The following is a 26,638-nucleotide window of genomic DNA, read 5'->3' on the forward strand; positions in this document are numbered from 1 at the left end:
TTTATTTTCTCCCCAAAAATTCCCATTTTCTCCTAAAAAATTCCCATTTTTCTGCTTAAATTCCTATTTTCTCCCCGAAAATTCCGATTTTCTCCCCAAAAAATTCCCGGAATTCCCATTTTTCCCCCCCAAATCCCCCTTTTCCCGTGGGGAATTCCCGGAATTCCCAAATTTTCCCTCTGCAGGCGAGGATGAGTTTTCCTACGGCTTCGACGGGCGGGGGCTGAAGGTGGAGAACGGGAAATTCCAGGAATTCGGGGAAAGCTTCGGAGAGAGCGACGTCATCGGCTGCTTCGCGGTGAGGAGCCGGGAAAACGGGGGAGAGATCCGGGAAAAACGGGGGAAAATCCGGGAAAAACAGGGAAAATGGGGGGAAAATGGGAAAAAATGGGAAAAAATCCGGGAAAAACGGGGAAAATCTGGGAAAAACGGGGGAAAACGGGGGGAATCTGGGGAGAAAACGGGGAAAAATCCGGGAAAAATGGGGGAAAAACGGGGAAAAATGGGGGAAAAACGGGGGGAATCCGGGAAAAATGGGGAGAATCTGGGAAAAACAGGAGAGAGATCCGGGAAAAACCCGGAAAAACGGGGGAAAATGGGGGAAAATGGGGAAAAATCCGGGAAAAACGGGGAAAAAATCCGGGAAAAGTGGGGGGAATCTGGGAAAATGAGGGGATATTTGGGAAAAGTGAGGGGATATTTGGGAAAAGTGAGGGGATATTTGGGAAAATGAGGGGATATTTGGGAAAAATGGGGAAATCCGGGGGGAAATTGGGGGGAAAACCTGGGAAAAGAGGAGGATCCCAAATTCCCAACTCCCCAAATTCCCCAGTCCCCAAATCCCAATCCCCAAATCCCAAATCCCCCAATCCCAATCCCCAAATCCCAAATCCCAAATCCCGAATCCCAATCCCCCAATCCCCGCCATTCCCGCTAACCCCGATCCCTTTTCCCCCGTAGGATTTCGAGGACCCCCCAATCCCAATCCCAAATCCCAAATCCCCCAATCCCAATCCCAAAATCCAAATCCCCAAATCCCCCAATCCCCCTCCATTCCCGCTAACCCCGGTCCCATTTCCCCCGCAGGATTTCGAGGACCCCCCAATCCCAAATCTCAATCCCCAATCCCCAAATCCCAAATCCCCCAATCCCCAAATCCCAAATCCCCAAATCCCCCAATCCCAAATCCCCAATCCCGATCCCAATCCCCAAATATTCCCAAACATTCTCGCTAACCCCGGTCCCTTTTCCCCCCCGCAGGATTTCGAGGACCCCCCAATCCCAACCCCAAATCCCAAATCCCAATCCCCCGCCATTCCCGCTAACCCCGATCCCTTTCCCCCCCCGCAGGATTTCGAGGACCCCCCAACCCCAAATCCCAAATCCCAAATCCCCCAATCCCAATCCCAAATCCCCCAATCCCAAATCCCAAATCCCAAATCCCAATCCCCCGCCATTCCCGCTAACCCCAGTCCCTTTTCCCCCCGCAGGATTTCGAGGACCCCCCAACCCCAAATCCCAATCCCAAATCCCAATCCCCAAACATTCCCGCCATTCCCGCTAACCCCGATCCCTTTTCCCCCTGCAGGATTTCGAGGACCCCCGAATCCCAATCCCCAATCCCAAATCCCCCAATCCCAAATCCCCCAATCTCAATCCCAAATCCCAAATCCCAAATCCCCCGCCATTCCCGCTAACCCCGATCCCTTTTCCCCCGCAGGATTTCGAGGACCCCCCAATCCCAATCCCAAATCCCAACCCCGCCATTCCCGCTAACCCCGATCCCGTTTCCCCCGCAGGATTTTGAGGACCCCCCAATCCCAATCCCAATCCCAAATCCCAAATCCCCCAATCCCAATCCCCAAATCCCATTCCCCCGCCATTCCCGCTAACCCCGATCCCTTTCCCCCCGCAGGATTTCGAGGACCCCCCAATCCCCAATCCCCCAATCCCAATCCCCCAATCCCCGCCATTCCCGCTAACCCCGATCCCGTTTCCCCCGCAGGATTTCGAGGACCCCCCAATCCCAATCCCAAATCCCCCAATCCCAACCCCAAATCCCCCAATCCCAAATCCCCCGTCATTCCCGCTAACCCCCATCCCGTTTCCCCCTGCAGGATTTCGAGGACCCCCAATCCCAAATCCCAAATCCCCCAATCCCAATCCCAACCCCCAATCCCCGCCATTCCCGCTAACCCCGATCCCGTTTCCCCCCGCAGGATTTCGAGGACCCCCAACCCCAAATCCCCCAATCCCAATCCCCAACCCCAAATCCCCGCCATTCCCGCTAACCCCCATCCCGTTTCCCCCCGCAGGATTTCGAGGACCCCCCAACCCCAAATCCCCCAATCCCAATCCCAATCCCCCAATCCCAATCCCCCAATCCCTGCCATTCCCGCTAACCCCGATCCCGTTCCCCCCGCAGGATTTCGAGGACCCCCCAATCCCAATCCCCAAATCCCCAATCCCCCAATCCCCCGCCATTCCCGCTAACCCCGATCCCTTTTCCCCCGCAGGATTTCGAGGACCCCCCAATCCCAAATCCCAAATCCCAAATCCCCCAATCCCAATCCCCCAATCCCCAATCCCAAATCCCAATCCCAATCCCCAAATCCCCCAATCCCAATCCCCAAATCCCCAATCCCCCAATCCCCGCCATTCCCGCTAACCCCGATCCCGTTTCCCCCGCAGGATTTCGAGGACCCCCCAATCCCCCAATCCCAAATCCCCCAATCCCAATCCCCAAATCCCAAATCCCAAATCCCCAATCCCCAATCCCCAAATCCCCAAATCCCCAATCCCGATCCCAATCCCCAAATCCCAAATCCCCAAATCCCAGATCCCCAAATCCCAAATCCCCCAATCCCAAAGCCCCAATCCCAAATCCCAAATCCCCCAATCCCCCAACCCCAAATCCCCCAATCCCCAAATCCCCGCCATTCCCGCTAACCCCGGTCCCTTTTCCCCCCCACAGGATTTCGAGGACCCCCTGATCCCAACCTCAAATCCCCCAATCCCAATTCCCAAATCCCCAAATCCCAAATCCCCCAATCCCCAACCCCAAATCCCCGCCATTCCCGCTAACCCCGATCCCTTTCCCCCGCAGGATTTCGAGGACCCCCAATCCCCCAATCCCCCAATCCGAAATCCCAATCCCCAATCCCAATCCCCCAATCCCAATCCCCCAATCCCCGCCATTCCCGCTAACCCCGATCCCTTTCCCCCCGCAGGATTTCGAGGACCCCCAACCCCAAATCCCAATCCCAAATCCCCCAATCCCAATCCCCCAATCCCCGCCATTCCCGCTAACCCCGATCCCGTTTCCCCCCGCAGGATTTCGAGGACCCCCCAATCCCAATCCCCGCCATTCCCGCTAACCCCGATCCCTTTTCCCCCCCCAGGATTTCGAGGACCCCTCGCTGGTGTCGCTGTCGTTCTCCAAGAACGGCCGGGACCTGGGCGCGGCGTTCCGGGTGCGCAAGGATTCGCTGCGGGAGCGGGCGCTGCTGCCCCACGTGCTCTGCAAGGGCTGCGCCGTCGAGCTCAACTTCGGGCAGCGGCCGGAGCCGCTGGCGCCGGTTCCCGACGGCTTCCTCTTCATCCATCACATCCCGGCGCCCGACAGGGTGCGGACACCGCCCGGGCCCAAGAGCACCGAGGAGTGCGAGGTGCGGCGGGGTCGCTGAGGGGGGGTTTGGGGGATTTTTTTGGGATTTTTTTGAGGTTTTTTGGGGATTTTTTGGGGGGTTTTTTGGGATTTTTTTGGGGTATTTTTGGGATTTTTTGGGGATTTTTTGGGGGTTTTTTTAGGATTTTTTAGGGATTTTTTGGGGTTCTTTTAGGATTTTTTAGGGATTTTTTGGGGTTCTTTTCGGATTTTTTAGGGATTTTTTGGGGATTTTTGGGGGGTTTTTTGGGATTTTTTGGGATTTTTTGGGGTTTTTTGGGGGTTTTTTTGGGGATTTTTTTGGATTTTTTTGGGGATTTTTTTTGGGATTTTTTGGGATTTTTTGGGATTTTTTGGGGATTTTTTGGGGTTTTTTAGGATTTTTTAGGGATTTTTTGGGGGTTTTTGGGGATTTTTTTGGGATTTTTTTAGGGATTTTTTTAGGATTTTTTAGGGATTTTTTGGGGATTTTTTTGATTTTTTGGGGATTTTTTTTGGATTTTTTTGGGATTTATTGGGGGTTTTTTGGGATTTTTTAGGGATTTTTTGGGGATTTTTTGGGGTTTTTTAGGATTTTTTTAGGGATTTTTTGGGGTTCTTTTAGGATTTTTTAGGGATTTTTGGGGGATTTTTTTTTATTTTTTGGGGATTTTTTTAGGATTTTTTAGGGATTTATTGGGGTTTTTTTTGGATTTTTTGGGGGGTTTTTTGGGATTTTTTGGGGTATTTTTAGGATTTTTTTGGGATTTTTTTGGGGATTTTTTGGGTTTTTTAGGGATTTTTTGGGCATTTTTTTGGGATTTTTTTGGGGATTTTTTGGGTTTTTTAGGGATTTTTTGGGGATTTTTTGGGATTTTTTTTGGGATTTTTTTGGGGGTTTTTTGGGATTTTTTGGGGATTTTTTGGGTTTTTTAGGGTTTTTTTAGGATTTTTTTAGGGGATTTTTTGGGGATTTTTTTAGGATTTTTTAGGGACTTTTTTGGGTTTTTTAGGGGATTTCTTAGGGATTTCTTTGGGGATTTTTTTGGGGATATTTTAGGGATTTTTTTTGGATTTTTTAGGGATTTTTTGGGGGTTTTTTTTTGAGTTTTTAGGGAATTTTGGGGAATTTTTTTGGGATTTTTTTGGTTTTTTTTTTGATTTTCTGGGATTTCCCAGAATTCCCATTTTTCCCATCAGCATTCCCATTTCCCCACCCACAATTCCCATTTTCCCTGCAGAATTCCCGTTTTCCCGAGGAGAATTCTCATTTTCCCACCCACAATTCCCATTTTTCCCATCAGAATTCCCATTTTTCCCCTCGGAATTCCAGTTTTCCCATGGGAATTCCCGTTTCCCACCCACAATTCCCATTTTCCCGATCAGAATTCCCGTTTTTTTCATGGAAATTCCCATTTTCCCATCAGAATTCCCATTTTTCCCATGGGAATTCCCATTTTCCCCCCCACAATTCCTGTTTTCCCACAGGAATTCCCATTTTCCCCATCAGAATTCCCGTTTCCCCCCCACAATTCCCATTTTTCCCATGGAAATTCCCATTTTCCCGTGGGAATTCTCATTTTTCCCATCACAATTCCCGTTTTTCCCATGGGAATTCCCATTTTCCCGAGCAGAATTCCCATTTCCCCACCCACAATTCCCGTTTTCCCCTGGGAATTCCGGTTTTCCCCTGGGAATTCCCATTTTCCCTCTGGAATTCCGGTTTTCCTGCCCACAATTCCCGTATTTCCCCTGGGAATTCCCGTTTTTCCACGGGAATTGCGGTTTTCCCACAGGAATTCCCATTTTCCCCCTCGGAATTCCTGTTTTCCCATGGGAACTCCGGTTTTTCCATGGGAATTCCTGTTTCCCACCCACAATTCCCGTATCTCCCCTGGGAATTCCCGTTTTTCCCATGGGAATTCCCATTTTCCCCCTGGGAATTCTGGTTTTTCCCCCCACAATTCCAGTTTTTCCATGGGAATTCCCGTTTTCCCCCTGGAATTGCGGTTTCCCCCCTGGAATTCCCGTTTTTCCATGGGAATTCCGGTTTTTCCCGCCCACAATTCCCGTTTTCCCCCCCAATTCCCATTTTCCCCCTGGAATTCCCGTTTTCCCACGGAATTCCCGTTTTTCCCCCTGGAATTCCGGTTTTTCCCGCCCACAATTCCCGTTTTTCCCCCACAATTCCCGTTTTCCCCCTGGAATTCCCGTTTTTCCATGGGAATTCCTGTTTTTTCCCCCCCAATTCCCGTTTTCCCATGGGAATTCCCGTTTTCCCACCCACAATTCCGGTTTTTCCATGGGAATTCCCGTTTCCCCCCTGGAATTCCCGTTTTTCCATGGGAATTCCTGTTTTCCCCCCCCCAATTCCCGTTTTCCCCCTGGAATTCCCATTTTCCCCCTGGAATTCCTCTTTCCCCCCCCCCAATTCCCGTTTTTCCATGGGAATTGCAGTTTTTCTTGCCCACAATTCCCATTTTTCCCCCTGGAATTCCGGTTTTCCCCTGGGAATTCCCGTTTTTCCATGGGAATTCCCTTTTTCCCATGGGAATTCCCCTTTTCCCCCTGGAATTCCGGTTTTCCCGCCCACAATTCCCGTATTTCCCCTGGGAATTCCCGTTTTCCCATGGGAATTGCGGTTTTTCCATGGGAATTCCCATTTCCCCCTGAGAATTCCCATTTTCCCCCCCACAATTCCCGTTTCCCACCGACAATTCCCATTTTCCCCCTCGGAATTCCTGTTTTCCCATGGGAATTCCCATTTTTCCATGGGAATTCCCGGTTTTCCCGCCCACAATTCCCGTTTTCCCACGGAATTCCCGTGTTTCCCCCTGGAATTCCCGTTTCCCCCCCGGAATTCCCGTTTTCCCACCAGAATTCCCATTTTCCCCCTGGGAATTCTGGTTTTTCCCCCCACAATTCCCGTTTTTCCATGGGAATTCCCGTTTTCCCCCTGGAATTGCGGTTTCCCCCCTGGAATTCCCGTTTTTCCATGGGAATTCCGGTTTTTCCCGCCCACAATTCCCGTTTTCCCCCCCCAATTCCCATTTTCCCCCTGGAATTCCCGTTTTTCCATGGGAATTCCCATTTTCCCCCTGGAATTCCCGTTTTCCCACGGAATTCCCGTTTTTCCCCCGGGAATTCCCGTTTTCCCCTCAGAATTCCCGTTTTCCCCCCGGAATTCCCGTTTTCCCACGGAATTCCCGTTTTTCCCCCTGGAAATTCCCGTTTTTCCCCCTGGAATTCCCATTTTTCCCTGGGAATTCCCGTTTTCCCCTGGGAATTCCCGTTTCCCCCCCGGAATTCCCGTTTTCCCCCTGGAATTCCCGTTTCCCCCCCAGAATTCCCGTTTTCCCACGGAATTCCCGTTTTTCCCCCTGGAAATTCCCGTTTTTCCCGCCCACAATTCCCGTTTTCCCAGGGAATTCCCGTGTTTCCCGCAGGTGCTGCTCATGGTGGGGCTCCCGGGCTCCGGGAAGACTCAGTGGGCACAGAAACATTCCCAGGAAAATCGGGAGAAACGCTACAACATCCTGGGCACCGAGCGCGTCCTGCACCAGCTGACGGTCAGAGACGGCGGGATCCCGGAATTCCGGAATCCGGGAATGCCGGGAATGCCGGGAATCCGGGAATGCTGGGAATGCCGGGAATTCGGGATTGGGGGATGGGATTTGGGTCCTGCACCAGCTGACGGTCAGAGACGGCGGGATCCGGGAATTCGGGAATGCCGGGAATGCGGGGAATTCAGGATTGGGGGATGGGATTTGGGATCCTGGGAATTTGGGATTGGGATCCTGGGAATTCCGGGAATTCGGGAATGCCGGGAATTAGGGATTGGGATCCTGGGAATTTGGGATTGGGATCCCGGAAATTCAGGATCCCGGGAATTCAGGATTGGGATTGGGGGGAATTCGGGATTGGGATCCTGGGAATTCCGGATCCCGGGAATTCGAGAATTCGGGATTGGGATTGGGGGATGGGATTTGGGATCCTGGGAATTTGGGATTGGGATCCCGGGAATTCCGGATCCGGGAATTCGGGATCGGGATTGGGGGATGGGATTTGGGTCCCGCACCAGCTGACGGTCAGAGACGGCGGGATCCCGGGAATTCGGGAATTCGGGAATGCCGGGAATTCGGGATGGGGAATTCGGGATGGGGAATTCGGGATGGGGAATTCGGGATCAGGAAGCCGGGAATGCCGGGAATTTGGGAATTCGGGATCAGGAAGCCGGGAATGCCGGGAATTCGGGAATGCCGGGAATTCAGGAATGCTGGGAATTCGGGAATGGGAATTCGGGAATTGGAATTCGGGAATGCCGGGAGTTCGGGAATGCCGGGAGTTCGGGATTGGGATTGGGATTGGGGGATGGGATTTGGGATCCTGGGAATTGGGGATTGGGACCCCGGGAATTTGGGATCCTGGGAATTCCAGATCCGGGAATTCGGGAATTCAGGATGGGGAATTCAGGAATGCTGGGAATTCGGGATGGGGATCGGGGGATGGGATTTGGGATCCTGGGAATTCAGGATCCGGGAATTCGGGAATTTGGGATCGGGGAATTCGGGATTGGGATCGGGGGATGGGATTTGGGTCCTGCACCAGCTGACGGTCAGCGGGCGACAGAATTCCGGGAATTCTGGGAATTTGGGATTGGGGGAATTCTGGGATAATCCCGGGATAATTTGGGGATAATTTGGGAATAAATCCGGGACAATCCCGGGATAATTTGGGGATAATTCTGGGATAATTTAAGAATAAATCTGGGATAATTTGGGAATAATTTGGGAATAATTTGGGAATAATCTCGGGACAATTCTGGGATAATTTGGGAATAATTTGGGAATAACCCCGGGACAATCCTGGGATAATTTGGGGATGATTCTGGGATAATTTGGGAATAAATCCGGGATAATTTGGGAATAATTTGGGAATAATCCCGGGACAATCCCAGGATAATTCGGTGATAATTTGAGAATAAATCCAGGATAATCCTGGGACAATCCCGGGATAATTTGGGGATAATTCTGGGATAATTTAAGAATAAATCCGGGATAATTCTGGGACAATCCCGGGATAATTTGGGAATAATTTGGGAACAACCCCGGGACAATCCCAGGATAATTCTGGGACAATCCCGGGATAACTTGGGGATAATTTGGGAATAATCCTGGGACAATCCCGGGATAATTTGGGGATAATCTCGGGACAATCCCAGGATAATTTGGGAATAATTTGGGAACAAGCCCGGGACAATCCCGGGATAATTCTGGGATAATCGTGGGACAATCCCGGGACAATCCCGGGATAACTTGGGAACGGTTCCGGGCCAGACGCGGGGGCCGGAGCCGGAGGAGTTGGATGCCAAGAGCCGGGAGCTGCTGACTCAGCAGGCGGCGCAGTGCCTTAGCAAGCTGGTGCAGATCGCCCCCCGCGCCCGCCGCAACTTCATCCTCGACCAGGTATCCCGGGAAAAACATCGGGAATGGCGGGAAAAGAGCCGGGAACGGCGGGAAAAAATAGCCGGGAATGGCAGGAAAAAATAGCCGGGAATGGTGGGAAAAGAGCCGGGAACGGCGGGAAAAGAGCCGGGAATGGCGGGAAAAAATAGCCGGGAATGGCGGGAAAAAATAGCCGGGAATGGTGGGAAAAGGAGCGGGAATGGCGGGAAAAAATAGCCGGGAATGGCGGGAAAAAATAGCCGGGAATGGCGGGAAAAAATAGCCAGGAATGGCGGGAAAAGAGCCGGGAATGGCGGGAAAAGGACTGGGAATGGCGGGAAAAAATAGCCAGGAATGGCGGGAAAAGAACTGGGAATGGCGGGAAAAAATAGCCGGGAATGGCGGGAAAAAATAGCCGGGAATGGCGGGAAAAGAGCCGGGAATGGCGGGAAAAGGACTGGGAATGGTGGGAAAAAATAGCTGGGAATGGCGGGAAAAGGAGCGGGAATGGCAGGAAAAAATAGCCGGGAATGGCGGGAAAAAAATAGCTGGGAATGGCGGGAAAAAATAGCCGGGAATGGCGGGAAAAAATAGCCGGGAATGGCGGGAAAAGGAGCGGGAATGGCGGGAAAATAGCCGGGAATGGCGGGAAAGAATAGCCGGGAATGGCGGGAAAAGAGCCGGGAACGGCGGGAAAAAATAGCTGGGAATGGCGGGAAAAGGAGCGGGAATGGCGGGAAAAAACAGCTGGGAACGGCGGGAAAAGAGCCGGGAATGGCGGGAAAAGGAGCGGGGATGGCGGGAAAAAATAGCCGGGAATGGCGGGAAAAAATAGCCGGGAATGGCGGGAAAAAATAGCCGGGAATGGCGGGAAAAAATAGCCGGGAATGGCGGGAAAAAATAGCCGGGAATGGTGGGAAAAAATAGCCGGGAATGGCGGGAAAAAGTAGCCAGGAATGGCGGGAAAAGGAGCGGGAATGGCGGGAAAAAATAGCCAGGAATGGTGGGAAAGAATAGCCGGGAATGGTGGGAAAAGGACTGGGAATGGCGGGAAAAAATAGCCGGGAATGGCGGGAAAAGGAGCGGGAATGGCGGGAAAAAACAGCCGGGAATGGCGGGAAAAGGAGCGGGAATGGTGGGAAAGAATAGCCGGGAATGGCGGGAAAGAATAGCCGGGAATGGCGGGAAAAAATAGCCGGGAATGGTGGGAAAAGGAGCGGGAATGGCGGGAAAAAATAGCTGGGAATGGCGGGAAAATGATGGGGAATGGCGGGAAAGAATAGCCGGGAATGGCGGGAAAAGAGCCGGGGATGGCGGGAAAGAATAGCCGGGAATGGCGGGAAAAGGACCGGGAATGGTGGGAAAGAATAGCCGGGAATGGCGGGAAAAGGAGCGGGAATGGCGGGAAAAGGAGCGGGAATGGCGGGAAAAGGAGCGGGAATGGCGGGAAAAAATAGCCGGGAATGGCGGGAAAGAATAGCCGGGAATGGCGGGAAAAGAGCCGGGAATGGCGGGAAAATGATGGGGAATGGCGGGAAAAAATAGCCGGGAATGGCGGGAAAAGGAGCGGGAATGGCGGGAAAAAATAGCCGGGAATGGTGGGAAAAGGAGCGGAAATGGCGGGAAAAAATAGCTGGGAATGGCGGGAAAAAATAGCCGGGAATGGCGGGAAAAGGAGCGGGAATGGTGGGAAAAAATAGCCGGGAATGGTGGGAAAGAATAGCCGGGAATGGCGGGAAAAGGACTGGGAATGGCGGGAAAAAATAGCCGGGAATGGCGGGAAAAGAGCCGGGAATGGCAGGAAAAGGACTGGGAATGGCGGGAAAAAATAGCCGGGAATGGCGGGAAAAAATAGCTGGGAATGGCGGGAAAAAATAGCCCAGAATGGCGGGAAAAGGACCGGGAATGGTGGGAAAGAATGGCCGGGAATGGCGGGAAAATGATGGGGAATGGTGGGAAAAAATAGCCGGGAATGGCGGGAAAAGAGCCGGGAATGGCAGGAAAAGGACTGGGAATGGCGGGAAAGAATAGCCGGGAATGGCGGGAAAAGGACTGGGAATGGTGGGAAAAGGAGCGAGGATGGCGGGAAAAAGTAGCCGGGAATGGTGGGAAAAAATAGCCGGGAATGGCGGGAAAAAATAGCCGGGAATGGCGGGAAAAGGAGCGGGAATGGCGGGAAAAGGAGCGGGAATGGCGGGAAAAAATAGCCGGGAATGGCGGGAAAAGGAGCGGGAATGGCGGGAAAAAATAGCCGGGAATGGTGGGAAAAAATAGCCGGGAATGGCGGGAAAAAGTAGCCGGGAATGGTGGGAAAAAATAGCCGGGAATGGCGGGAAAAAATAGCCGGGAATGGCGGGAAAAGGAGCGGGAATGGCGGGAAAAGGAGCGGGAATGGCGGGAAAAAATAGCCGGGAATGGCGGGAAAAGGACCGGGAATGGTGGGAAAGAATAGCCGGGAATGGTGGGAAAAAATAGCCGGGAATGGCGGGAAAAGGAGCGGGAATGGCGGGAAAAGGAGCGGGAATGGCGGGAAAAAATAGCCGGGAATGGCGGGAAAAAATAGCTGGGAATGGCGGGAAAAAATAGCCGGGAATGGCGGGAAAAGGAGCGGGGATGGCGGGAAAGAATAGCCGGGAATGGTGGGAAAAGGAGCGGGAATTGCGGGAAAAAATAGGCGGGAATGGCGGGAAAAAATCCTGGGAATTGTGGGGAAATAACTGGGAATGGCTGGAAAAAATCTTGGGAATCCTAGGGAAAAATATTCGGGAATGGCGGGAAAATAACTGCAAGTGGCGGGAAAAAATCCTGGGAAAAAATCCTGGGATCCCAGGAAAAAAATATCTGGGAATGGCGGGAAAAGATGGGAAAATAACCCAGGGATTCCGGGGAAAATAAGTGGGAATGGCGGGAAAATAATTGGGAATGGCGTTGCAAAAAACCTGGGATAACCGGCCTGGAAATCCCTGGAAAAACAACTGGAAAATCCCAAAATCATCCAGGAAATCATCCCAAAAAATCACAGGAAATCATCTCAAAAAATCCTGGATGAGATTCCCAAAAATGTGGAGTAACTACCCAAAAAATCTGGGAAAACCATCCCAAAAAAACCCAGGAAATCATCCCAAAGAATGCAGGAAATTATCCCAAAGAACATGGGATAACCACCCAAAAAATGGGGGATAACCACCCAAAAAATCCGGGATAACCATCCCAAAAAATCCGAAAAATCATCCCAAAAAATCCCAGGAAATCATCCCAAAAAATCTGAGAGAAACATCCCAAAAAATCCAGGATAAACATCCTAAAAAACCCGGGATAAGATTCCCAAAAAATCCAGGAAAACATCTCAAAAAATCTGGGATAACCACCCAAAAAATCCTGGAAAACATCCCAAAAAATCCAGGAAATTATTCCAAAAAATCCGGGATAACCACCAAAAAAATCCTGGAAAACATCCCAAAAAATCCAGGATAAACATCCCAAAAAATCTGGGATAACCATCCCAAAAAACCCAGGAAATCATCCCAAAAAATCCTGGATAAGATTCCCAAAAAATCCAGGATAACATCCCAAAAAATCCAGGAAATTATTCCAAAAAATGTGGGATAACCATCCCAAAAAATGTGGGATAACCACCCAAAAAATCAAGGATAACCATCCCAAAAAATCCAGGAAATCATCCCAAAAAAATCTGGGATAAACATCCCAAAAAATCCAGGAAATCATCCCAAAAAATCCAGGAAATTATTCCAAAAAATCCAGGAAATCATCCTAAAAAATGTGGGATAACCACCAAAAAAATCCGGGAAATCATCCCAAAAAAATCCGGGATTACCACCCAAAAAATCCAGGATAAACATCCCAAAAAATCCAGGAAATCATCCCAAAAAATCCAGGAAATCATCCTAAAAAAATGTGGGATAACCACCCAAAAAATCCGGGAAATCATCCCAAAAAGTCCAGGAAACCATCCCAAAAAATCTTGGATAAGATTCCCAAAAAATCCAGGAAATTATTCAAAAAAATCTGGGATAAACACCCCAAAAAATCCAGGATAAACATCCTAAAAAATCCTGGATAAACATCCCAAAAATCTGGGATAAACATCGCAAAAAATCCAGGAAATCATCCCAAAAAATCCCAAAAAATCGTCCTAAAAAAATCTGGGATAATGACCCAAAAAATCCCAGGAAAACATCCCAAAAAACCCAGGATAAACATCCCAAAAAATGCAGGAAAACTTCCCAAAAAATCCCAGGAAATCACCCCAAAAAAATCTGGGATAACCACCCAAAAAATCCGGGAAATCATCCCAAAAAATGCAGGAAATCATCCTAAAAAATCCTGGATAAGATTCCCAAAAAATGCAGGAAAACATCCCAAAAAATCCAGGATAAGATTCCCAAAAATGTGGGATAAACATCCCAAAAAACCCGGGATAAGATTCTCAAAAAATCCCAGGAAATCATTCCAAAAAATTCAGGAAATCATCCCAAAAAAATGTGGGATAACCACCCAAAAAATCTGGGTTAACCATCCCAAAAAAGCCATGAAACCATCCCAAAAATCCCAGGAAATCATCCCAAAAAATCCAGGATAAACATCTCAAAAAATCCGGGATAAACATCCCAAAAAATCCCAAAAAATCATCCTAAAAAATCCAGGAAATCATCCTAAAAAATCCCAAAAAATCATCCCAAAAAATCCCAAAAAATCATCCCAAAAAATCCCCAAAAAATCATCCCAAAAAATCCAGGAAATCATCCCAAAAAATCCAGGATAAACATCTCAAAAAAACCCAAAAAATCATCCCAAAAAATCCAGGATAAACATCTCAAAAAATCCAGGAAATCATCCCAAAAAATCCAGGATAAACATCCCAAAAAATCCAGGAAAACATCCCAAAAAATCATCCCAAAAAATCTGGGATTACCACCCAAAAAATCCAGGAAATCATCCCAAAAAATCCGGGAAATCATCCCAAAAAATCCAGGAAATCATCCCAAAAAATCCTGGATAAGATTCCCAAAAAATCTGGGATAAACATCCCAAAAAATCTGGGATAACCACGCAAAAAACCCAAAAAATCATCCCAAAAAATCCAGGAAATCATCCTAAAAAATGCAGGAAATCATCCTAAAAAATGCAGGAAATCATCCTAAAAAATCCAGGAAATCATCCCAAAAAATCCAGGATAAACATCCCAAAAAATCCAGGATAAACATCCCAAAAAATCCAGGATAAACATCCCAAAAAATCCAGGAAATCATCCCAAAAAACCCAGGATAAACATCCCAAAAAACCCATGAAATCATCCTAAAAAATGCAGGAAATCATCCCAAAAAATGCAGGAAATCATCCCAAAAAACCCAAAAAATCATCCCAAAAAATCCCCAAAAATCATCCCAACCCCCCTTTCCCGCCCCCGTTGAACTCCCGCTGGCTGACCCGGCATTCCCGCTTTTCCCCGCCCGCATTCCCGCTTTTTTTTCCCGGGAATTCCCAGTGCAACGTGTACAACTCGGGGCAGCGGCGGAAGCTGTCGGCCTTCAAGGGCTTCTCCAGGAAAGTGGTGGTGATCGTCCCCAGCGAGCCCGAGTGGGAGCAGCGCCTGGAGCGGCGGCGCCAGAGCGAGGGCGACGACGTCCCCGAGTCCGTCATGCTGGAGATGAAAGGTGGGGAGGGAAATCCGGGGGGGATCTGGGGGGAAAATCTGGGGGAAAATCTGGGGGGAAAATTCAGGGGGAATGGGGGAAAAATCCGGGGGAAATGGGGGAAAAATTCAGGGGAAATGGGGGAAAATCTGGGAGAGAATTCCATGGAAAAGGGGGAAAATCCAGGGGAAATGGGGGAAAAATCCAGGGGGAAATGGGGGAAATCTGGGAGAGAATTCCAGGGGAAAGGGGGAAAAATACGGGGGAAAGGGGGGGGAAATCTGGGAGGGGATTCCAGGGGGAATGGGGGAAAAATCCGGGGGAAAAATCCGGGGGAAAATCCAGGGGAAATCCAGGGGAAATCTGGGGGGAATGGGGGAAAATTCAGGGGAAAATCCCAGAGAGAATTCCAGGGAAATGGGGGAAAATCTGGGGGGAATGGGGGAAAATTCAGGGGAAATGGGGGAAATCTGGGAGGGGATTCCAGGGGAAAATCTGGGGGGAATGGGGGAAAAATTCAGGGGAAATCCAGGGGAATGGGGGAAAATCCAGGGGAAAATCCCAGAGAGAATTCCAGGGAAATGGGGGAAAATCTGGGGGAAATGGGGGAAAATCTGGGGGGAATGGGGGAAAAATCCAGGGGAAATCCAGGGGAAATCTGGGGGGAATGGGGGGAAAATCCGGGGGGAAAATCTGGGGGAATGGGGGAAAATCCAGGGGAAAATCCCAGAGAGAATTCCAGGGAAATGGGGGAAAATCTGGGGGGAATGGGGGAAAAATTCAGGGGAAAATCCCAGAGAGAATTCCAGGGAAATGGGGGAAAATCCGGAGGGAATGGGGGAAAATTCAGGGGAAATCCAGGGGAAATCTGGGGGGAATGGGGGGAAAATCCGGGGGGAAAATCTGGGGGGAAAATCTGGGGGAAAATCTGGGGGAAATGGGGGAAAAACTCAGGGGGAATGGGGGAAAATTCAGGGGAAATCCAGGGGAAATCCGGGGGGAAAATCTGGGGGGAAAATCCGGGGGAAAATTCAGGGGGAATCCAGGGGAAATCTGGGAGGGGATTCCAAGGAAAAATTCAGGGGAAATGGGGGAAATCTGGGAGAGGATTCCATGGGAAAATCTGGGGGAAATGGGGGAAAAATTCAGGGGGAAATGGGGGAAAATCCAGGGGAAATGGGGGAAATCTGGGGGGAATGGGGGAAAATCCGGGGCAAAATCCCAGAGAGAATTCCAGGGAAATGGGGGAAAATCTGGGGGGAATGGGGGAAAAATCCAGGGGAAATCCAGGGGAAATCTGGGGGGAATGGGGGAAAATTCAGGGGAAATCCAGGGGAAATCTGGGGGGAATGGGGGGAAAAATGGGGGAAAGATTCAGGGGAAATGGGGGAAAAATTCAGGGGGAATGGGGGAAAATCTGGGAGTGGATTCCATGGGAAAGGGGGAAAAATCTGGGGGGAGATGGGGGAAAAATTCAGGGGGGAATGGGGGAAATCTGGGAGGGGATTCCAGGGGAAAATCTGGGGGGAATGGGGGAAAATTCAGGGGGAATCCAGGGGAAATCTGGGAGGGGATTCCAAGGAAAAATCCAGGGGAAATGGGGGAAATCTGGGGGGAATGGGGGGAAAATCCGGGGGAAAATCCCAGAGAGAATTCCAGGGAAATGGGGGAAAATCTGGGGGGAATGGGGGAAAATCTGGGAGGGGATTCCGGGGGAAATGGGGGAAAAATTCAGGGGGAAATGGGGGAAAATTCAGGGGAAATGGGGGAAATCTGGGAGGGGATTCTGGGGGAAAATCTGGGGGAAATGGGGGAAAAATTCAGGGGAAATCCAGGGGAATGGGGGAAAATCCAGGGGAAAATCCCAGAGAGAATTCCAGGGAAATGGGGGAAAATCTGGGGGGAATGGGGGAAAATTCAGGGGAAATGGGGGAAATCTGGGGGGAATGGGGGGAAAATCCGGGGGAAAATCCCAGAGAGGATTCCAGGGAAATGGGGGAAAATCCGGGGGGAATGGGGGAAAATCTGGGAGGGGATTCCGGGGGAAATGGGGGAAAAATCTGGGGGGAATGGGGAAAAATATGGGAGAGAATTCCAGGGGAAATGGGGAAAAATCTGGGGGGATTGGGGGAAAATCCAGGGGGAAATCCAGGCGAAATCTGGGAGGGGATTCCATGGGAAAGGGGGAAAAATCTGGGGGGAAATGGAGGAAAAATTCAGGGGAAATGGGGGAAAAATCCAGGGGGAAAATCCGGGGGAAATGGGGGAAAATCTGGGAGGGAATTCCAGGGGAAAATCTGGGAAAATCTGGGGGGAATGGGGGAAAAATCCAGGGGGAAATCCAGGGGGGAAATCTGGGAGGGGATTCCATGGGAATGGGGGAAAAATCTGGGGGGAATGGGGGAAAAATTCAGGGGAAATGGGGGAAAAATCCAGAGGAAATGGGAAAAATCTGGGAGAGAATTCCAGGGAAAAGGGGGGGAAATCCAGGAGGAATGGGGGAAAAATTCAGGGGAAAGGGGGGAAAATCTGGGAGAGAATTCCATGGAAAAGGGGGAAAATCCAGGGGAAATGGGGGAAATCTGGGAGAGAATTCCAGGGGAAAGGGGGAAAATCTGGGAGGGGATTCTGGGGGAAAATCTGGGAGAGGAATCCATGGAAAAGGGGGAAAATCCAGGGGGAATGGGGGAAAATTCAGGGGGAAATCCAGGGGAAATCCAGCGGAAATCTGGGAGGGGATTCCAGGGAAAAGGGGGAAAATCTGGGGGAATGGGGGAAAAATTCAGGGGAAATGGGGGAAAATTTGGGGAAAATCCAGGGGGGAAATCTGGGAGGGGATTCCAGGGGAAATGGGGAAAAATCTGGGGGGAATGGGGGAAATCTGGGAGGGGATTCCGGGGGAAAATCTGGGGGAAATGGGGGAAAATTCAGGAGAAATCCAGGGGAAATCTGGGAGAGGATTCCATGGAAAACGGAGAAAAATCTGGGGGGAATGGGGGAAATCTGGGAGGGGATTCCGGGGGAAAGGGGGAAAAAAATCCAGGGGGAAAGGGGGGGAATCTGGGAGAGAATTCCAGGGGAAAGGGGGAAAATGTGGGGGAAATGGGGGAAAGTCCAGAGGAAATGGGGGAAATCTGGGAGAGGATTCCAGGGGAAATGGGGAAAAAATTCAGGGGAAAGGGGGGAAAATCTGGGAGAGAATTCCATGGAAAACAGAAAAATCCAGGGGAAATGGGGAAAAAAAAATTCGTGACTCCCATCTCCAATTTTCCCTGGATTTTCCACGTTTTTCCCCCTTTTTTTGGCACTCCCATCTCCAATTCCCCCCAGATTTTCCAGGGATTTTTCCCTTATTTTTGGCACTCCCATCTCAAATTTTTCCCAAATTTTCCCAGATTTTTTTCCCAGATTTTCCCAACCCCCACCTCCAATTTTTCCCAGATTTTCCAGGGATTTTCCCCCTTTTTTTGGCACTCCCATCTCCAATTTTTCCCAAATTTTCCAAGATTTTTTTCCCAGATTTTCCCAACCCCCACCTCCGATTTCCCCCAATTTTTCCCTGATTTTCTTCCCAGATTTTCCCAAGCTCCACCTCCAATTTCCCCCAAATTTTCCAAGATTTTTTTCCCAGATTTTCCCAACTTCCACCTCCAATTTTTCCCAGATTTTCCAGATTTTTCCCCCATTTCTCCCAACCCCCACCTTCAATTTTTCCCAGATTTTTTTCCCAGATTTTCCCAACTCCCACCTCCAATTTTTCCCAGATTTTCCACATTTTTCCCCCCATTTTTCAGAACTCCCATCTCCAATTTTCCCCAGATTTTCCACGTTTTCCCCCATTTCTCCCAACTCCCACCTCCAATTTCCCCCAATTTTTCCAAGATTTTCTTCCCAGATTTTCCCAACCCCCACCTCCGATTCCCCCCGGATTTTCCCCGTTTTTCCCCAATTTCTCCCAACCCCCACCTCCGATTTCCCCGGGATTTCCCCCGTTTTTTCCCGTTTCCATTCCCGATATTTTTGATTTTCCCCCTAGCCAACTATTCCCTCCCGGAGAAGAGCGAGTACGTGGACGAGGTTGTGTTCGGGGAGCTGGGCCGGGACGAGGCGGCGCCGCTGGTGCTGCGCTGGAAGGAGGAGGCGCGGAAGCTGCTGCCGCCCTCGGAGAAACGCGGCAACCGCCGCAACAACCGCAACAAACGCAACCGGCAGAACCGCAACCGCGGCCAGGGATACGGTCAGGAAACGGGGGGGAACGGGGGAAAATTGGGGGGAAATGGGGGGGAAAATTGGGGGAAAATTGGGGGGAAATGGGGGGGAAAATGGGGAAAAATTGGGGGAAATTCGGGAAAAAATTGGGGGAAAATTGGGGGGAATTGGGGGAAATTCGGGGACAAATTGGGGGGAAAATTGGGAAAAATTGGGGGAAATTCGGGGAAAAATTGGGGGGAAATTGGGGAAATTCAGGGGAAAATTGGGGAAAAATTGGGGGAACTACGGGGAAAAATTGGGGGGAAAATTGGGAAAAATTGGGGGGAATTCGGGGAAAAATTGGGGGAAAATTGGGGAAAATTGGGGGAAATTCGGGGAAAAATTGGGGGAAAATTTGGGGGAAATTGGGGAAAAATTGGGGGAAAATTGGGGGGAAAATTTGGGGAAATTTGGGGAAAAATGGGGGGGAAAATGGGGGAAAATTGGGGGGAAAATGGGGAAAATTCGGGGGGGATTGGGGGAAATTCGGGGAAAAAATGGGGGGAAAATTGGGGGAAATTTGGGGGGAAATTTGGGAAAAATTGGGGGAAATTTTGGGGGAAAATTGCAGAAAAATTGGGGGAAAAGTGGGGGAAAATTGGGGGGGAAATTGCGGAAAAATGGGGGGAATTGGGGGAAAAATTGGGGGAAATTTGGGGGGAAAATGGGGGGAAAATTGAGGAAAATTTGGGGGAAAGGGGGGAAAATTTGGGGGAAAGTTGGAGGGGAAAATGGGGAAAATTCAGGGAAAAATTCGGGGGAAATAAATTGGGGAAAAATTGAGGGGGAAATGGGAAATTTGGGGCACAAGAAACGCAAGCGGCAGAACCGCAACCGCGGCCAGGGATACGGTCAGGAAACGGGGGAAAACGGGGAAAAATTGGGGGGAAATGGGGGGAAAAAATGGGGGGGAAAATTGGGGGAAAATTGGGAAAAATTGGGGGAAATTCAGGGGAAAATATGGGGGAAATTCGGGGAAAAATTGGGGGGAAAATGGGGAAAAATTGGGGGGAAATTGGGGAAATTCAGGGGAAAATTGGGGTAAAATTGGGGGGAAAATGGGGAAAAATTGAGGGAAAATTGGGGGGAAATGGGGAAAAATTGGGGGAAATACGGGGAAAAATTGGGGGAAAATTGGGGGGAAAATCGGGAAAAATTGGGGGAAATTCGGGGGAAAATTGGGGGGAAAATTGGGAAAAATTGGGGGGAATTCGGGGAAAAATTGGGGGAAAATTGGGGGGAAAATGGAGAAAATTCAGGGGAAAATTGGGGGAAAATTGGGGGAAATTTGGGGGGAAATTTGGGAAAAATTGGGGGAAGAATGGGGGAAAATTGCAGAAAAATTGGGGGAAAAATGGGGGAAAATTGGGGGGGAAATTACGGAAAAATGGGGGGAATTGGGGGGAAAAATTGGGGGAAATTTGGGGGGAAAATGGGGGGAAAATTGAGGAAAATTTGGGGGAAAGGGGGGAAAATTTGGGGGAAAGTTGGAGGGGAAAATGGGGAAAATTCAGGGAAAAATTCGGGGGAAATAAATTGGGGAAAAATTGAGGGGGAAATGGGAAATTTGGGGCACAAGAAACGCAAGCGGCAGAACCGCAACCGCGGCCAGGGATACGGTCAGGAAACGGGGGAAAACGGGGAAAAATTGGGGGGAAAATTGGGGGAAAATTGGGGGAAATTCGGGGAAAAATTGGGGGGAAAATTGGGAAAAATTGGGGGAAATTGGGGGGAAATTGGGGGAAAATTGAGGGGAAATTTGGGAAAAATTGGGGGAAATTTTGGGGGAAAATTGCAGAAAAATTGGGGGGAAATTGAGGGAAATTTGGGGAGAAATTGGGGAAAAATTGGGGGAAGAATGGGGGAAATTCAGGGGGAAATTGGGGGAAATTTGGGGAAAATTGGGGGGAAAATGGGGAAAAATTGAAGGGAAAATTGGGAAAAATTGGGGGAAATTCGGGGAAAAATTGGGGGGAAAATGGGGAAAAATTGAGGGAAAATTGGGGGGAAAATGGGAAAAATTGGGGGGAAAATGGGGAAAAATTGGGGGGAAATTGGGGGGAAATTGGAGGGAATTGGGGAAAAAATTGGGGGGGGAATTGGGGAAAAATGGGAAAAATTGGGGGAAAAATGGGGAAAATTACGGGAAAAATTGAGGGAAATTTGGGGGGAAATTGGGGAAAAATTGGGGGAAAATTGGGGGGGAAAATTGAGGGGGAAATGGGAAATTTGGGGCACAAGAAACGCAAGCGGCAGAACCGCAACCGCGGCCAGGGATACGGTCAGGAAACGGGGGGAAACGGGGAAATTCGGGGGAAAACTGGGGAAAAATTGAGGGGAAATTTGGGAAAAATTGGGGGAAAATTGGGGGGAAAATTGGGAAAAATTGGGGGAAATTGGGGGGAAAATTGGGGGAAAATTGGGGGAAATTTTGGGGGAAAATTGGGAGGAAAATGGGGAAAAATTGAGGGAAAATTGGGGGGAAATGGGGAAAAATTGGGGGAAATTCAGGGAAAAATTGGGGGGAAATTGGGGAAATTCAGGGGAAAATTGGGGAAAAATTGGGGGGAAAATGGGGGAAAATTCAGGGAAAATTGGGGGGAAATGGGGAAAAATTGGGGGGAATTCGGGGAAAAATTGGGGGAAAATTGGGGGGAAAATCGGGAAAAATTGGGGGAAATTCGGGGGAAAATTGGGGGAAAATTGGGGGGAAAATGGAGAAAATTCAGGGGAAAATGGGGGGAAAATTGATGGAGATTTGGGGGAAATTGGGGGAAAAATTGATGGAAATTTGGAGGTAAATTGGGGAGAAATGGGGGGAAAATTGAGGGAAATTCAGGGGGAAATTGGAGGGAATTGGGGAAAAATTGGGGGAAGAATGGGGGAAAATTCAGGGGGAAAATGGGGGAAATTGGGAAAAATTGGGGGAAAAATTGGGGGAAATTTGGGGGAAAATGGGGGGAAAATAGGAGGAAAATTAGGGGGAAAGGGGGAAAAATTGGGGGAAGAATGGGGGAAAATTCAGGGGGAAATTGGGGAAAAATGGGGGGAAATTGGGAAAAATTGGGGGAAAAATTGGGGGAAATTTGGGGGAAATTGGGGGGAAAATTGGGGAAAATTGGGGGAAAAATGGGGAAAATTACGGGGGAAAATTGAGGGAAATTTGGGGGGAATTGGGGGAAAATTGGGGGAAGAATGGGGGAAAATTCAGGGGGAAATTGGGGAAAAATGGGGGGAAATTTGGGGGAAATTTGGGGGGAATTGGGGAAAAAATGGGGGAAAATTGGGGGAAAATTGGGGGGAATTGGGGAAAATTTGGGGGGAGAATTGGGGAAAATTCAGGGGGAAATTGGGGGAAAATTCAGGGGGAAATTGGGGAAAAATTGGGGGAAGAATGGGGGAAAATTCAGGGTGAAGTTGGGGAAAAATGGGGGGAAATTGGGAAAAAATGGGGAAAATTTCGGGGAAAATTTTGGAAAAAATGGGGGGGAAATTGAGGAAAATTTGGGGGGAAATTGGGGAAAAATTGAGGGAAATTTGAGGGGAAATTGGTGAAATTTGGGGGGAAATTGGGGAAAAATTGGGGGGAAAATGGGGAAAATTCGGGGGGAAATTGGGGGAAAAATGGGGAAAATTTGAGGGAAATTTGGGGAGAAATTGGAGGGAATTGGGGGAAGATTGGGGGAGAAATGAGGAGAAACACACGGAAAAATGGGCGAAAACAGGAAAAAATGGGATAAAACGAGGAGAAACGGGAAAAAAATGGAGGGAAAATGGGATTGGGGGAGGAAAAAAGGGAAATTCACTTGGGATGGTTTGGGATGGATTTGGGATGGTTTGGGATGGATTTGGGATGGTTTGGGGTGGATTTGGGATGGTTTGGGATGGGTTTGGGATGGTTTGGGGTGGATTTGGGATGGGTTTGGGATGTTTGGGATGGATTTGGGGTGGATTTGGGATGGTTTGGGATGGGTTTGGGATGGATTTGGGATGGTTTGGGATGGGTTTGGGATGGTTTGGGATGATTTGGGATGGGTTTGGGATGGATTTGGGATGGTTTGGGATGGTTTGGGATGGTTTGGGATGGATTTGGGATGGATTGGGGTGGGATTGGGATGGTTTGGGATGGTTTGGGATGGATTTGGGATGGTTTGGGATGGATTTGGGATGGTTTGGGATGGGTTTGGGGTGGTTTGGGGTGGTTTGGGATGGATTTGGGATGGTTTGGGATGGTTTGGGGTGGTTTGGGATGGGTTTGGGATGGGTTTGGGATGGTTTGGGATGGTTTGGGATGTTTGGGATGGATTTGGGATGGTTTGGGGTGGTTTGGGATGGGTTTGGGATGGGTTTGGGATGGTTTGGGATGGTTTGGGATGGGTTTGGGATGGGTTTGGGATGGTTTGGGATGGATTTGGGATGTTTGGGATGGTTTGGGATGGGTTGGGATGGATTTGGGATGGGTTTGGGGTGGATTTGGGATGGGTTTGGGGTGGTTTGGGATGTTTGGGATGGTTTGTGATGGTTTGGGATGGTTAGGATGGGTTGGGATGGATTTGGGATGGGTTTGGGGTGGATTTGGGATGTTTGGGATAGTTTGGGATGGTTTGGGATGGTTTGGGATGGGTTTGGGATGGGTTTGGGATGGTTTGGGATGGGTTTGGGATGGTTTGGGATGGTTTGGGATGGTTTGGGATGGATTTGGGATGGTTTAGGATGGATTTGTGCTGCTGGGGTGGGAGCTGTGCTGGGTTTCGGGACAGCTCTGAACTTTATCGAGTTCTGAACTGATTCCAATCCTGTTCTCTCTCCCATTCCCGATCCCACTGATCCCATTCCTCATCCTGATCCTGTTCCTGATCCTGATCCCATTCCCCCATTCCCATTCCCCCATTCCCACATTTCCCCATTCCCATTCCCAATCCCACTCCCATTCCTGTTCCTGATCCCATTCCCGATCCTGATCCCATTTCCCATCCTCATCCCGTTCCGGTTCCTGATTCCATTCCCATTCCCAATCCTGATCCCATTTCCCATTTCCCATCCTCATCCCATTCCTGATCCTGATCCCATTCCTGATCCCATTCCCGATCCCATTTCCCCATTCCCACATTTCCCCAATCCCACTCCTGCTCCCGTTCCCGATCCTGATCCCATTCCCATTTCCCCATTCCTGATCCCGATCCCGTTCCCCCATCCCTGTTCCCATCCCCATTCCCGATCCCACTCCTGCTCCTGTTCCCGATCCCATTCCCACATTTCCCCATTCCCATTTCCCCATTCCCATTCCCGATCCCACTCCTGTTCCTGTTCCTGATCCCATTCCCACATTTCCCCATTCCCATTTCCCCATCCTCATCCCGTTCCTGATCCCGATCCCGTTCCCCCATCCCTGTTCCCATCCCCATTCCCATTCCCGATCCCACTCCTGTTCCTGTTCCCGATCCCATTCCCACATTTCCCCATTCCCATTTCCCCATTCCCATTTCCCCATCCTCATCCCGTTCCTGATCCCGATCCCGTTCCCCCATCCCTGTTCCCATCCCCATTCCCATTCCCGATCCCACTCCTGCTCCTGTTCCTGTTCCCGATCCCATTCCCGTTCTCACATTTCCCCATTCCCATTTCCCCATTCCCATCCCCCATTCCCATTTCCCCATTCCTGATCCCGTTCCTGTTCCCCATCCCATTCCCATTCCCACATTTCCCCATTCCCACATTTCCCCATTCCCACATTTCCCCATTCCTGATCCCGTTCCTGTTCCCGATCCCGTTCCCCCATCCCTGTTCCCATCCCCATTCCCATTCCCGATCCTACTCCTGCTCCTGTTTCTTTTCCCGATCCCATTCCCGTTCTCACATTTCCCCATTCCCATTTCCCCATTCCCGTTCTCATCCCATTCCTGATCCCGATCCCATTCCCGCATTCCCATCCCCCACTCCCATTCCCATTCCCATTTTCCCATTCCCCTGTTCCCATTCCCACATTCCCCCATTCCCATTTCCCCATTCCCACATTTCCCCATTCCCACATTCCCCCATTCCCATTTCCCCATTCCTGATCCCGATCCCATCCCCCATTCCCATCCCCCACTCCCATTCCCATTCCCATTTTCCCATTCCCCTGTTCCCATTCCCATTCCCACATTTCCCATTCCCGTATTCCCCGTGTTCCCGGTATTCCCGGTGTTTCCGGTGTTCCCGGTGTTCCGGTGTTCCGGTGTTCCCGGTGTTTCCGGTGTTCCCGGTGTTCCCGTGTTTCCGGTGTTCCCGTGTTTCCGGTGTTTCCGGTGTTTCCGGTGTTTCCGGTTCCGGCAGTGGGGGGCCAGCGCCGGGGCTACGACAGCCGCGTTTACGGGGGGCAGCAGCAGCCGCAGTACTGGGGGCAGCCCGGGAGCCGCGGGGTGAGAATTCCGGGGAATTCTGGCAATTCCGGGCACTTCCGGGGCAATTCATGGGAATTCCGGGCACTTCTGGGGCAATTCCGGGGCAATTCCGGGCACTTCCGGGGCAATTCATGGGAATTCCGGGCATTTCTGGGGAATTCCGGGGCATTTCTGGGCACTTCCGGGGCAATTCCAGGCACTTCCGGGGCAATTCCGGGCACTTGCAGGGCAATTCATGGGAATTCTGGGCACTTCTGGGGAAATTCTGGGGAATTCTGGGCACTTCCGGGCAATTCCGGGCACTTCCGGGGCAATTCCTGGGCAATTCATGGGAATTCCGGGGCACTTCCGGGCAATTCTGGCAGTTCCAGGCACTTCAGGGCAATTCCGGGGCAATTCCTGGGAATTCTGGGCACTTCCGGGGCATTTCTGGGACGCATCCGGGAAATTCCTGGGAATTCTGGGCACTTCCGGGGCAATTCCAGGGAATTCCAAGGCACTTCCGGGGAATTTCTGGGAATTCTGGGCAATTCTGGGCATTTCCAGGAAATTCCTGGGGATTTCCTGGGAATTCCAGGACAATTCCTGGGAATTCCGGGCACTTCCGGGAAATTCCTGGGAACTCCGGGCACTTCCGGGGCAATTCCAGGGAATTCCAAGGCACTTCCGGGGAATTTCTGGGACAATTCCGGAGAACTCCGGCTGCTTCTGGGGCAATTCTGGGCACTTCCAGGAGAATTCCAGGCATTTCCCGGGGAATTCCGGGGAATTCCAGGCATTTCCCGGGGAATTCCAGGCATTTCCCGGGAAATTCCGGGGAATTCCAGGCATTTCCCGGGAAATTCCGGGGAATTCCAGGCATTTCCCGGGGAATTCCTGGGCATTGCCAGGGCACTTCCGGAGAATTCTGGGGAATTCCAGCAACTTCCGGGCACTTCCGGGGCAATTCCAGGGGAATTCCGGGGCTTTCTGGGGCGTTTCCCGGGAATTTGGGGGCGTTCCCGACCCTTCCGGGGCTTTTCCCGCTTCCCTTTCCCCCTGCTGCTCCTGCCTGAACTGGTTTGAACCGGTTTGAACCGGTTTGAACCGGTTTGAACTGGTTTGAACTGGTTTGAACTGGTTTGAACTGGGCTGAACTGGTTTGAACCGGTTTGAACTGGTTTGAACTGGTTTGAATTGGTTTGAACTGGGCTGAACTGGTTTGAACTGGTTTGAACTGGGCTGAACTGGTTTGAACCGGTTTGAACTGGTTTGGACTGG

General features: G+C 50.3%; 1 protein-coding gene across 1 annotated transcript in view; it reads left to right on the top strand.

The window, feature by feature from the left end:
* Positions 1–26,638, top strand: part of HNRNPUL2 (heterogeneous nuclear ribonucleoprotein U like 2) — a 52,262-nt gene that overhangs the window by 19,364 nt on the left and 6,260 nt on the right. Inside the window, exons 6-12 of the mRNA XM_086871132.1 lie at positions 186–298; positions 3,402–3,668; positions 7,093–7,215; positions 8,983–9,111; positions 14,597–14,765; positions 18,781–18,981; positions 25,311–25,396. Of these exons, the coding sequence (XP_086727258.1) occupies positions 186–298; positions 3,402–3,668; positions 7,093–7,215; positions 8,983–9,111; positions 14,597–14,765; positions 18,781–18,981; positions 25,311–25,396 (1,088 nt within the window). The remainder of the gene's footprint in view (positions 1–185; positions 299–3,401; positions 3,669–7,092; positions 7,216–8,982; positions 9,112–14,596; positions 14,766–18,780; positions 18,982–25,310; positions 25,397–26,638) is intronic.

This window comes from Cyanistes caeruleus, chromosome 34, assembly GCF_971803275.1.
Source record: "Cyanistes caeruleus chromosome 34, bCyaCae1.hap1.1, whole genome shotgun sequence".
In the NCBI taxonomy this organism is placed as follows: Eukaryota; Metazoa; Chordata; class Aves; order Passeriformes; family Paridae; genus Cyanistes; species Cyanistes caeruleus.